Source organism: Physella acuta, unplaced genomic scaffold, assembly GCF_028476545.2.
Source record: "Physella acuta isolate Inbredline_101_S28 unplaced genomic scaffold, ASM2847654v3 ptg001791l, whole genome shotgun sequence".
Taxonomy (NCBI): Eukaryota; Metazoa; Mollusca; class Gastropoda; family Physidae; genus Physella; species Physella acuta.
The window spans coordinates 12251-26624 of NW_026733301.1; the positions used below are offsets into that span (position 1 = coordinate 12251).

General features: G+C 34.8%; 1 protein-coding gene across 2 annotated transcripts in view; it reads left to right on the top strand.

Moving 5' to 3' along the window:
* The first annotated feature begins 2993 nt into the window (after positions 1 to 2993).
* LOC131930512 (adenylate cyclase type 9) overlaps positions 2994 to 14374 on the top strand; it is a 56207-nt gene continuing 44826 nt past the window's right edge. The window contains exons 1-2 of one of the 2 annotated variants that reach the window (XM_059287038.1): positions 2994 to 4576; positions 9480 to 9687. In XM_059287038.1, coding sequence (XP_059143021.1) covers positions 3272 to 4576; positions 9480 to 9687 — 1513 coding nt within the window. In that variant the 5' untranslated portion in view covers positions 2994 to 3271. Of the gene's footprint in view, positions 4577 to 7636; positions 8990 to 9479; positions 9688 to 14374 lie in introns of those variants that run through there. The other variant, XM_059287037.1, reaches the window with a different exon arrangement.

Sequence of the window (14374 nt, forward strand, 5' to 3'; positions counted from 1 at the left end):
TCTTGGACTCTCCATACAGCTCTGTTCTAGTCTCGCCAACTCTCCGCGGGTGTCTCAGGTCTTCTTGGTGTCTTCTTTCAGGTCACGTCTCCAGGTCTTCCTTAGTGGACTCCAAGTGAGGGCCTGTCTTGTTATGCTGGGCAGTCTTCCTGTGAGCGGATTCGAAGGATCTTTACATAAGTGACACACACACACACATGCATATATATATATATATATATATATATATATATATATATATATATATATATATATATATATATATATATATATATATATATATATATATATATATATATATATATATATAAATGTATATGCAGGCTTTTGCGTCTTTGGTTCTGCCTAACAAACAACAGCAGTCAGCAGTATCCATCATTCCATCTTTCTATCCCCATGAAGTATGGCCTATTCATAAATTTCCTACCTAATGAGACCCAACCAAATGCATATACGTATAAACACATTAATATTAAAATGCAAAGTTTAAAAACCGAACTGAAAGCTTTTTTAAAAAAAAACAGAAAACCCATAAAACACTTCAATTTAGCACGCCGAATTAAATCAAACTTTAATATCGCGGTATATGACATGTTAATCAATAAACTCGCAACGGGCTGGGGGCTCTTTAAGGCGCAACCTGAAATATCAAACCAGTTCCGCTTGATCGAGCATCTAGCTGTATGAAGCAGTCTTTTGATCCCAATCGCGTTTAACATGTTTCTTAACGCCCGTGTAATGGCGATCGATCAACTGAAGAGATATGCAATAATCTTAAGGAAGAGTAGCGAGCACATTTTTTAGAAGAAAAAAAATTGGAATCCTTTATCGATTAATTATTTTTTTTTTAGTCTAGTGACTTAAAGTAAGGTACGTGAACAAACACAAGTAAACCTTGTTATATTTTACGAGTTTGGGATAATTAGGGGTAGTGTGAAGGGTGGGGTGTAGAGGGAGAGAACAGTGTTTCTTTCAGGCACCTTTCCACCCCCCCCCCCATGTAGAAAGTCCACCGTCTCATCCCTCAGAGAAAGTTTAAAGTTTTACATTTAAATTTAAAGTATTTATTTTAACCATTCTAAAAATCCCCCCCCCCCCCCCCACCACCAGGAAGTTCCCCCCCCCCCCTAGAGTCGTAAAATGTTTCAAAGGAATCCTGACAGAGAGCGGTATCTCTACAACTAAGCCTGGAACTATGCCCAGCTTATAGATCTGGACTGTATGGAAACACTACCGAAAGAACGAGGGGGGATTTATTCCTCTCAATCCCCCACCTTCATATTATATTCACGTAAAAGCTAAAACATTTCGCACCTTTGGGTAGCGAGTTCAATCGTTTTATTTTTTTAAATCAACAGGTGTAAATTTTAGGGTTTTTCATTGTATTCTTTTACTGACTTGAAAGTAATTTGCTTTCTAAAATGACACGATAAAAAGTGAAACAAATTGCTACACAGAAACATAAATAAGCTTTCGTCTTATATATTTTTAAAACCCATTGAAGCGAAATCTATAGAATGGCTTTGCTTATAGGACTTTTTAATGTGCTTAGAGTGAAGAATCCGGTCTAAAATTGATCATTCCATTAAATTCCAATGAATGGAAGTGAATTTTTGTTTTAAACGGAGACACATTGGTCGCGTAAAACTAGAAAAAAAAAATCAAATATTTATCGAATGGTCTTCAGGAAAAGATTTTAAAAACAATTTTGTATTGAACAAAAAAGTTGGCCTAAATTAGTGATGGTGTGATGTCGTTTTGGCCATCGTTCAGGTGTTTTTTCTTGGTGTTTCTCAAAAGGTTAATTTTAAGGGGTATCTTAGACCAATGTATTTAAATTATTTTTAATGGTATAGCTCTCACACGTACGCGGGATTTTATGTTATTGTTATAAAGGTGGCCAATGCGAGTGGGTGGATGGAATTTTGTATGGTAATGGTTGCTGTGGTGAACTGCGCAGATGTAGGAGGGGGGGGGGTGTCCTTAAAAACAAATGGTTCTCTGAGAATTTCGGTGTTTGTTTTTTTTTGTTGTTGTATTTTTTCTGTGTGGATATTTTAATTTCATATTTTTAATCGTTAAATAATGATTACACAAGGCAAAATATAAATAATCTAATACGTATGCATAATCCTACATCTTATGCAGCTTATCTGTCTTTAAGAGCATTGTTGATTGGCCGAGATTAAACACGGGAAGTATTTTTATTTGCGAATAAAACAAAAAAATACAAAGTTAAATATTCTTTTTTTTTTTAAGTGAGCGTTGGCTAGCTATGTTTTTTGTTGTTTGTTTGTTTTTGTCTTTTAAAAAGTTTTTTTTTATTTGAATTGGGCGCAGCAGTTTACAAGGCAAAAAAAAAAAAACCAACTTACGAGTTCATTTTAGCGCAAAAACGGGGGGAAGGGGGAAATAAAGTTACTTAAAACACGGTATTGTTATTATGATTTTATTAATGAATGGTTTGTGTAGGGCCCATGTGCAGCATTTTAAAATAATAATAATTATTCACGATAGATAGAAAAAAAAAACGACGAATGGTATTGCATATAATATATGCCACTATAAAGCCTTGGTCTAAAATATTTTTTTTATCGAAATTGGCCCAGTAGTGAACTAGGGCGCTGTGATAACGGGTGGCCCGCCAGTAACAGTGCGAAGATAGAAAATTTAAGTCGGATATGGCCGCTCTAAATTGTTCCCACGGCCGCTTCTGTCCACCCTTCATTAGGCCTTAAAATTACTTCCTGCAATACTGCAAGAAACTTTAACACACAATTTATATTTGCACGCACAACCTATATTTAATTTAAATCGAAAGTGATTTTTTGTTTGTTTTGTGATTAGAAAACTGTTTCTAAGGATATATTAACTTTGGAAAATCGATGAAATCACCGCATTTCATTAAACATTCGCTGAACGCAGAGCGCTAGCGGGTAGTTTATTTTACAGCGGGCGGGCTTTCTGAGTGATCACCGCCGCAGTGTAACGCAAGTGGTGACTTCCCGCAATCGCCGAGTGTGTAGTCAGCAAATCGAGTGTGTTGCACTCGGTTGTATGTTGTTCACACATGGAGTATAACAGCACAACAACATGAAGCAGATGTGTTAAATACGATGTGTGATTTACTTAAGCATCTAGGCGTTATATTCGCCTGTGGATTCGATATTACAATTGTGAATAACACAGTAAGTTTTGACCTGTGTCGCTGACCTATTTTCAGAAAATTAAGTTAGACGGAAATTCAACTTTTCTAACTGAAACTAAAGGTATGGCGAACTCTAGCAGTAGTAACGGCGAACCGTCCCATAAGGAGACGGTCGTCAAGTTTTCTCATAACAGCACAGCCGTCGATGCAGACTTTGTTGAAGTAAAAATGCCCAAAGACAAAATTAAAAAATCGTCCGGGGAACGAGGTTTTCATCTTTTACCTAAACTTTTCGAACGGTCGAACGGGAGCTTGTTCAACCCGAAATTTGACAGCGAGATTTTAGAAAACCACCTGGTAAAAGTAAACTTTCCTCACGTACGGCGAATGTTCCGGAGTACTGTGCAGTACCAAGCAGTAGCCGCACTAAGCTTTATGTTTTTCTTTGGGCTCAAAAACATCAACCCGAACTTCAATACGGACCACTGGTATTACTTTGTAGCTGGTGCCGGTGCAGTGTTAGCTCTGATGCTATTTTTACTTTTTGTGACCTTTACGAAACATTACGAAAAACACACAACAAAACTAGCGTATTTAGTTGCAATAATTTTAATTATAGCTATACAGCTGCCCTACATTTATGAGAACCCTGACATTACATCTATTGGGACATTTTGTGGTGTTGTTGAAATAGTGATGGTGTTGTATTCCTTTTTTCCAATTACTTTGTATACGGCTGCTGGTCTGGGAGGCTTATTATCTCTGTCATATGAAGCCATTATTGCTTGGAGATTTTCGGAAATGCGCAGACCGGAATTTATAATTTGCAAGTTACTTCTTCATTTTATCGTTCATTTTATGGGTATTTTTATCTACATAATGTCAAATGCCCGCGCTCGAAGCAATTTTTCGAAGGTTGGCCAGTCTGTTAGATTACAGAGGGATCTTCAGATTGAACGTGAGATAAAAGAAAAAATGATTCATTCACTTATGCCTCCACAAGTAGCAAAATTAATTATGGCCACAAACCCAGGTCAACAAGAAGAGGAAAACCCAGATGAAGAGGAAGATGCAGAAAAGAAAAGACGCAGAAAGCCCAAGCATGTTAAAGGTGAAATGATTTTCAGGAAATTCCAGATGGATGAAATGAAAAACGTCAGCATTCTGTTTGCTGATATTGTTGGATTTACGAAGATGAGTTCCAATAAAACTGCTGAGCGTCTCGTGGGTCTTCTCAATGATTTGTTTGGGAGATTTGACAAGCTGTGCAGTCATGCAGGCTGTGAAAAAATCAGCACACTGGGAGATTGCTACTATTGTGTATCTGGTTGTCCAAACCCATGTGAGCAACATGCTAAAAACTGTGTTGAAATGGGCCTTAATATGTGCATTGCGATCAGAAATTTTGATGAGGATCATGCCGAAGAGGTAAGGCCTTAAAATATTTTTTAAAAATATTAATCGACTTTTTTTTACAATTTTAAAGAGCACTTGTCGCAATGTCATAAATCTGATGCTATATACTGAGACGTGTCTTACTTAAAATTTTGAGACTTTGGCTTTTATTATATTTTATTGACCATACCAGTTTAACAATTATTGACAGCATTATTGTAATCATTTAAATTTGCTAAGAATTTAATTAACCCCTAAACATCTATTATGGCATTTTTGTTACAGCATACTGAGTTTGTTCCCTTTAGTGACTGGTAATAAAAAAAAAAATTTAAGCTGCTTTGGGTATTTAGAATTGATGTTGGCAAAATCATGGCACAGGTTAAAATACAAATATATCTTCTTTTATTAGCGTAGTTTGTTCAATAGTTTGCACATATTTGTATCACATTAATATAGTCGCAATGCAATGGAATCTATAGTGTTAGTATTATCACATAGTAGTGTTACACAGGCACAGCACATGGTGACATAATCCGAAAGGGTGACATCAAAGAGAAATATAACTAATTTTAATGAGACAGTCTCATTAAAGCTGTTTACATCATTAGACACAAGGAGACACCATCTGGAATGGGGGGTGACACCAAATAGTTTTAGTTTATCATACTTGGCAATTGTTAGTGTTAAAGGGTGACACCATAGGTTATTACTCCAGGTGTGACCCGACCTAGCAACGCCACTGAGGAATATGTGACCTGTGAAGGGGCAGGTGATGAGATGGAATCCGGAACAAGGACACTATTTTGCTAAAGTAGAGTTTTTATTGTATAGAAATAATAATATTAGCTGTGTCATCTGTTTGTAAACATTATATATTAAGCGGATCCATTTACAAAAAATACCTCAGTGTTTTTGTCATAAAGAAAAAATATAATGATTTCTGATTGTAATACTAAACATGATGAATTAATTTTGTAGTAAGCAGATTAATTTTTTTTTAAATTAAAAAAAAGCATTTTATCAAATTAATTGCCACTCAGATACCATAAATATCCAAAAATCCAGACTAACTGTAGCCTAATTGTAATTAAACTGTGTTACATTACTTTTAACATCTTCCTCATTCAAAACTCACAAACATATCTGGCATATCTCTCTCTTCCCCCCCCCCTTCCCCTTCATTCACATACTCATAGTTTTTATTATATATCAGTATAAGTTGGTCTATAATATTCTAAGTACGACCTATGTAAAAAAAAAAATGAATATACCTAGGGCACAGGGTTTAAATAATAAATTTAATAGCAAAACTGGGTTTAATACTTACTACTTACCATTTAGTCCATTAAGAAGCCTTGGAACTAGAACTAGATCTATATTTTTATTATATAAATATAGACCTAGAGTCTCGTAGTAGTTAGTCCTAGTAGGGCATTTATCTTTAAAAATTTAAATTGAGCAGTTCTTAATTATAATTAAACTAAGCCTACTCAGTTGTATTACAAAATAACTTATTTGTATTATTAGGCCTAATGAGTTTTAGCCAGGCCTCAGTGTTAATAATTTAATTTATGTAGATCTAGCTAGATTCTAGACCCACAAATAAACGGACCTATAAAAAGCAAAAATAAGAATTTTAATTATCTGTGATTTAAATTCTTTCAGTAGGCTTATTATTTCACAGTGATAACAAGCTTTGGTGATTAAATTCTAGTCTAGATCTAGTCAAGAATCTAGATCTAGGGATAGGCCTAGATCTATGCCATGGGCCTAACTAAAGTAATTGAATAAGTCTAAGGAGGCCTATAAGTATAATAGATAGATTCTAGATCTAGGCCCTATAAATTAGTATAAATTACTAGATCTAATACTAATACTATCTATAGATCTAGATCTAGGTCTAGACTAGATTTCTAGATATGATTTTGCTAAACCGCTAAAATTGCCTAAAATACTCTGGTGAATTATTTGTTTTATTAACTTAAAATTACATTTTATATCTAGAATCTAGAGATTCGATAAAATCATCGTATTTTTTAAAGTGTTAAAAAATTAAAAATGTATAGGCCCTAGATTTCTAGATTAGATCTAAATCTAAACCCGGTTAGGGGTCGTCCATAAATGACGTCACACTCATAAGGGCAGGGGGGAAGGGGGTGTCCGTAATTTTGTGACGGCGTGTGATGAGGGGGAAGGGGTTCAGATGGTGTGACGTCACACTTTTGCATTATATAATAAAAAGCAATGTTAGAAAACGAGTTTTAGCCGTTATTTCGCGTTTTAGAAAACTGTTTTAATAAATTGTAGGCCAATAGGAATTATTTAAAATACTCCATTTTGACAGAGTTCAGACAAGATTCTGGAAAAATATCGATGTTTTAAGAAAAATTAAACTGCAATTTTGAGGGGGGGGGGGGGGTGTAGGCTGAGGTGTGACGTCATTTTAGGGGGGGGGGGGTCTGGCTTTTTGTGACGAAGGGGAAGGGGGTAAAAATCTTTATTTATATTACGGATGACCCCTAGAGTATTGTAGAGTATGTGTAGAGTACTGTAGAGTATTGTACAGATCTAGAATTTAGAATTCTAGATTTTAAAAAGTAGAATCTAGATCTAGATTGATCTAGTCCAGATTAGATCTAGATTGTTCTAGATTCTAGGATTAGATGTCGAGGTTCGGGTTATCTAGACTAGACTGTAGACTAGATAGAAATAGAATCTAGATTCAACATCTAGAAATCTAGATTCCATCACCCCCGCAATGAATAGGCCTAGCACAACAAAGCGAGTCTGTTGCGCTCGATGACATCTAGACTCTAGTCTAGATCTAGATTTGAGATCATCTAGAAAGTAATAGACTAGAATCTAGATCTAGATTAGATCCAGTCTAGATCTACAGTCTAGATCTATTTAATTATTTTGTTACTCAGACGTGGAATATGATTGCATGGTGTGCTATAAAATTTATAAATTTTTCAAGCGACCTATTCGCCTGTAAATTTGATTTTGTAATTCTCAATAACATCGTCCATTAAATTAACCGAAGTTTAACCCGCGTCGCTGAGCCCATTTCGGAAAGTAGAAAAACGGAACTTCAACTTTTCTAACTATGGCGAAGCAACTTTTCTAGGCCTAACTATGGCGAAGGCTAGCAGTGGCAACATAGAACAAACTCTTAATGAGAATGCCGTTAAGTTCTCCCGTAGCAGCCACAGCTCCGCAGTCGATGGCAAAACTGAAGAAGAATATTCACCTAAAGATAAAATAAAGACATCTCGTGGCCGAGGTTTTAAATTTCTGCCCAAACTTTTCGAACGGTCAAATGGAAGTATTTTAAACCCCAAATTTGATAGCTTACTTTTAGAAAGCCACATGCTAAAAGTTAACTTTCCTCATGTAAAACGATTATTTCGAAGTACGGTGCAGTATCAAGCTATAGCGTCGTTGAGCTTTATGTTTTTCTTTGTAGTTAAAAATGTTAATCCACTCTACAGAACTAATCAATGGCAATATTATGCTGCTGGTGCAGGTGGAGTGTTCACTCTGATGCTATTTTTACTTTTTCTGACTTTTACAAAGTTTTATGAAAGACACACCAGAACAGTGGCATATTTTGTTGCAATATTTTTAACTGTAGCAATACAGTTACCATACATTTATAAGGATCCTGATGTCACATCTATTGGGACATTTTGTGGTGTAATTGAAATTATAATTGTGTTGTATTCCTTTTTCCCTATTACTTTATATGCCTCTGCAGGATTGGGAGGCATGTTATCTCTATCATATGAAGCCATTATTGCATCAAGATTTAAGGAAATGCGCAGACAAGAATATGTACTTTGCAAACTAATTCTTCATTTAATTATTCATTTTATGGGCATTTTTATCTTCATTATGTCAAATGCCCGTATGCGTAGCAATTATTCCAAGGTTGGTCAGTCCGTTCGAGCTCAGAAAGATCTTCAGATTGAACGTGAGTTAAAAGAAAAAATGATTCATTCCCTAATGCCACCGGTAATAGCGAATTCAGTTATGGCAACACATCCGAATCAACAAGAAACAAGCACTGATGATGAGGAGGAAGATGAAGAAATGAAAAAACGCAAAAAATCTCGACATGTTAAAGGTGAAATCATTTTTAGAAAATTTCAGATGGATGAAATGAAAAACGTCAGCATTCTGTTTGCTGATATAGTTGGATTTACAAAGATGAGTTCCAATAAAACTGCTGAGCGTCTCGTGGGTCTTCTCAATGATTTGTTTGGGAGATTTGATAGGCTATGCAGTCACTCAGGCTGTGAAAAAATCAGCACACTGGGAGATTGCTACTATTGTGTATCTGGTTGTCCAAACCCATGTGAGCAACATGCTAAAAACTGTGTTGAAATGGGCCTTTGTATGTGCATTGCAATTAAAAATTTTGATGAGGATCATAATGAACAGGTAAGGTCTTGCTATAAAATAAGTTAGTTTTCTTTCCTTTATTAAACCTGACTGTCAAAAATTGTACTGATAAATAATTATTATACCTATGTAATGTTGAGTTGCTTGACCACACCTAATTTTTGGTGTTAAGTTTAAATTATTGTGGTTCATCTGTAATGCTGTAATAATGCATTTTGTATTTCAGCAGTTTGTATAGAGTAGGCTGATGTAAAAATTATACATCCTTAACATTTTCTGCTAGGGTTATTTTATTGTTTTAGCTCACATATAGAAGTATTTACTTTTTAAAAGCTGTTTTTTTTATAGTATCTCTAGCACAAGTGATAATTTTACTGGGGCTACATCATATTTCATTGAAATTCTCTTTTTCATATTATCATCTTGCATATTTAATCTAATATTTAAGGATTGTTTATTTGCATGGAGTGTGTAGCAAGTTTTAGATTTCTATTCAAGTAGATGTTTAATTGTGATGAATATTTCTCAGGTTAACATGCGAGTGGGTGTCCACACTGGAACTGTATTGTGTGGAATCGTCGGAACAGTCCGCTTTAAATTTGATGTCTGGTCCAATGATGTGACGATGGCAAACATCATGGAGTCATCGGGTGAACCAGGAAAAGTTCACATATCAGAATCAACACGCAGTTTCATTGTAGATGAATATGACATGACAGAGGGAGAAGAGGTTGCAGGTATGTTCATTTTATTTAATATTATGTTTTTTTCTTTTTCAATGTTTATTCTGTGCGATGAAGTTTTTCATTATGAACTTAATTTATATTAACCCCTGAACAATTTCCCATGAACCCTTTTGGTGTAATTTTTAAGTAACCCACTTTTTAACAGTAGAAATAAAATCATTAATATTTGCTCAATACTAATTTAAAATATGGTTATCAAGTAGTAACACAAACAAAGCACAAAATCACAAATAACTTCAGTTGAAATGAGCCTGGTAGTTTTACATCCCAAACTTAGCTGAATAAAGGGCTTAGTAGACCAGAATCTACTACATTGTAGACAAAGTGACAATTAAAAGCATGCTATTAATAATTAAAGTAAACAAGGTGACAATTAAAAGCATGCTATTAATAATTAAAATAAATAGGGTGACAATTAAAAGCATGCTATTAAAGTAAACAGGGTGACAATTAAAAGCATGCCATTAAAGTAAACAGGGTGACAATTAAAAGCATGCTATTAAAGTCCACCATAGTATTATAATTTTTTTGGATGCGCATTAACATTTAATTTTAAAAAGCAAGCTCATAATTATACATAAGTAACAGGTGAAGTCACATGCTTCAGTGCCCAACGCATATGAATGGATAGTGTGATCAGAATAATTTTGATTATAAGTAATTCTATTTTTAAAAACTGTTTGGAATTTTTAGTTAATTGTTTTAATTAATTGTTATTTACAAATAAGCTGTCACAACTGAAATACACTTCTGGGTAGTAAAATTTAACTTTTCAAGTAATTTTTAATAACTGTATGGAGAAACTATTAACCAAATTAATTATACATTAAAAAATGTATTTAAGTTACAGATAAATAACTGCTACAATTTTAAACCAGTTATAACATGAAGTAGTTTATACTTGCTACATAACTAATACAAAATATCATCTCTGTTTAGTAGTTATCAGGAGTATTTATTTGTAATGGGATAGACATTATTTTTTAATTTGAAATGACTGTTGAAGTAATGTATTGTTTAATTAAGACACCATTATCATTCCTTATGCACTAAAATAATATAGATTTAAGCATTGAACAATGATTCTCTGTTAAAAAAAAAATCAATACCTTTAGTATTGTATGTAATCTCTTTGATCATAAGGTTGCCTAGGTAGAAATAATTAGTTTAAAACGACTCCAGCCCGATTTTATCCATCCTGTCAATAATTAAGTTTTAATCTTCTAACGATCTGTGTTCAGACGGCTATTATTTTGCGACTTCTCTATAAAAAAAGGTAGTAACTGATTTAACAGGTATAAGATTGCTATGAGTGTATCATTCTTCATCTATTTGGCTATAACCAGTTGAAAATGATTTTGCGACTTCTCTATAAAAAAAGGTAATAACTGATTTAACAGGTATAAGATTGCTATGAGTGTATCATTCTTCAGCTATTTGGCTATAACCAGTTGAAAATGGTATAAATGGTGGAGATAAAGGTTAGCGCTAGTCTGTGCAGTGAAGGCTGTCATCTGGGTCTGGGTAGTCTGTAACAGGTGTTGAGTGATGGCATTCTATTCTTCTCAGTGTGTGGTTGTAACTGTTGGTGTTGTAGTGAATGCTGCCAAGGCTATTGTTTAAGGGTTCTAAGTTGGTATTCTATTCTTCTCAGTGTGTGGTTGTAGTTGTTGGTGTTGTAGTGAATGCTGCCAAGGCTATTGTTTAAGGGTTCTAAGCTGGTATTCTATTCTTCTCAGTGTGTGCTTGTAACTGTTGGTGTTGTAGTGAATGCTGCCAAGGCTATTGTTTAAGGGTTCTAAGTTGGTATTCTATTCTTCTCAGTGTGTGCTTGTAACTGTTGGTGTTGTAGTGAATGCTGCCAAGGCTATTGTTTAATGGTTCTAAGCTGGTATTCTATTCTTCTCAGTGTGTGCTTGTAACTGTTGGTGTTGTAGTGAATGCTGCCATGGCTATTGTTTAATGGTTCTAAGCTGCCTCTAGACTCGCACATAAACACTGAGTCTCATGTGAGGTAAAACACTGGATTACCCAATAGCAAGCACCTGATGGGAACAGAATAAGGCAGTGGTTGCATAATTACTGAGGTGTTGAAATTCTAAAATACTCTGCAGTTTTGAAATCAGTTTTATGATCTCTTTACCCACTTCACATTAAAAAAAACACATGAAATATCATACATTTAATATTCATGTGTAGATTTTGCCAATTTGTCAAGATATATCAAATATTAATGATTGTATATTTATTTCAAAATATTGTCAGTTAAAACTTGAATGAAGTTTAGTAGTTACTTTTGACAGTACTCTACTGACCATATGCTGTTTTTTATCAACTCTTTAGAGACTCAAGTTTTTGAATGGTGTAATTGGTTGTAAGTGTCTAGGCTTCTGTAGTCAGTTTGAAAATTGCTTCCACAATTCAAGTTTTTGTTCTAAACTTAACTCATGACTGGACTTTAAAAGTTTCTATGCTTTGAGATAAATGAAGGAATTGAATGAATAAAAGAAATGCAAATGTAATAAAACTAATATATAAAGTAAAGGTCTGAGATGTACACTTAAATCAAATAAAAGTAATGTAAACTAATTCATGGTGCAAAGGTCTTTACTTGAAACAAATACAGATGTGGTCTTTGTTGTATAACAGACTATGGTAGAGATGTTTTGTTGATTTTAGTAGGTTGGCATCAAGTGAAATGTTGGCTACATGTGTGTGTTGTTGTGGGTTAATTAGCTTGGTTAATTTATTTAAATAGCAAGCTGCTTTAGAAAAAAAAGTTAGAAATGTTAATATTTAGAGAGAGATTAACTTGTTTACTTGTGTTTTATACACTTGTACTGCCTGCAATGTTTGAACTGTTAGTTAAAATGTTGTAGATTGTTGATAGAGTCAAAACTCTTTGATACAGTTTTCTGTATAGCCAGCTGCTGTATTATTAGTCTTGTATTGGAACTAACTAGATCTAGCAATTGATCAACAAGTAGGCTATTTAAATAATCTCACTGCATTACTCCTGATGATTTAAAGAAGAATATAGAATATCCACAGGCTATCAGTCATGTTTGAAACTCACTAGTATTTGTTTGTTTGATGGTTTTTTTTTATAAAGCCCAGTCATCTTAACACAATAATAATGGACAATAGCTAGCTGTATAGGGGGCGTTGTGAGCTTTATGGTAATGCAGGGCTGGCCTTAATGATATTAAGCTGCATAATCTAATATTTGACGTACAAGTCGTTTTGTGTACCCTTACATGAATAAACATTGTATTTAATGATTTGTTGTGCTCTGGGCCTAGTAAAAGCTAGCTGGGCATTCTATTGTGTAGTTTCAGTATGGTGTATAATTCAAATCTAGTCTTCACCCTGTTTACAATGTTTAGATCAGCCTGACCACAGCGGGTTCAACGTGATGAACAAAACAAATAATCTGCTTGCATTGTGGCAGCAATAAGTCTCCCTTTGTTAGGGGGATTACTGGTAAACAATCACATAGAAATATGTGGAACGTAGGCCTAATCTTTAGAAGTAATAGGAATCTCAGAAAACTTTTTTTTTGTGTTGAAAATTGGAGAGAAAATTATCCCATGATCTTCAGTAAAGAATTAACATTCAGCAATAAAAGAAATTGCACTTCATTTATTTTTTTAAGATTCAGATTTTTTATATAACCCCTTTTTTCCCTCCTCCACCCCCACCCCCGGCCTTACAATTCTCTTTTCCACATTTCCTTTGAAACTGCACTTACACGCGGCTAATGTAATTATTTTTTGCCTCGTAATTATATTTATTTATTTATTATATGAATTAAGTCGACTTCAATAAGCAAATAAAATCAGATGCCCGAATGTACCAGGAGCTATTTTTTCTTCTTCTCTCCGGCGAGCCGACAGGCTTTTGTGGTTATATAACTGCTGCATACCGGCTTTATGTTCACGGAGCTGGAAAACATTTTCTTTGGCGAACTTGCAAGGCACGAGCGACGGTTATGGGGAAAGTTAGGGCTGTTGCAACGGCTATAGGCACCGGCTCGCATGAGTGAACGCTCCAAATAACTCTGGTCACGCCTAGCGTGCCGCTACATGAAACACATATTGGCCACTTGAAGAATCGATCAGATATTGGAATTTTTTTTTCTTCTCGACTTTGTCAAACATAATTATCAAAGGGGAGGGAAGGCTGGTTATGACGGAGAAAATAAGGGCCTTAATTTCGGCCGAAATTTCGTTACTTGGTCTGGGTGAAAGGGATCTTTTGTTTGGTTTTTGAGTAGTTAAATTGAATCTAAGGAGAGCTACCGCGGCACCGGGGTCGAATGAAAAGCAATTCGTATTTTCAATTCGTCGGCGACTCAGGGGATATAGATTGCTGTGGCGGGATGCATGCAAAAACTTGTCATATCCTTAATTTTCCTGATCGAATTTTGAATTCTATTTCGATGCCATCTGTCTGATAAGGTTAAATGTAATTCGCTGTCTTTCCGTTTTTTGTGTGTAAGGTTGGCTGTATTTGACCCGGGTTTCCAAACGTGTGATGTTAGTAATTTGTCAGTTTTCATGCGAGTTTGGTGGGTTTGAATGTTGTAAGATGTTAGTAATTTGTCAGTTTTCATGTGAGTTTGGTGGTTTTGAATGTTGTAAGAGGTTAGTAATTTGTCAGTTTTCATGCGAGTTTG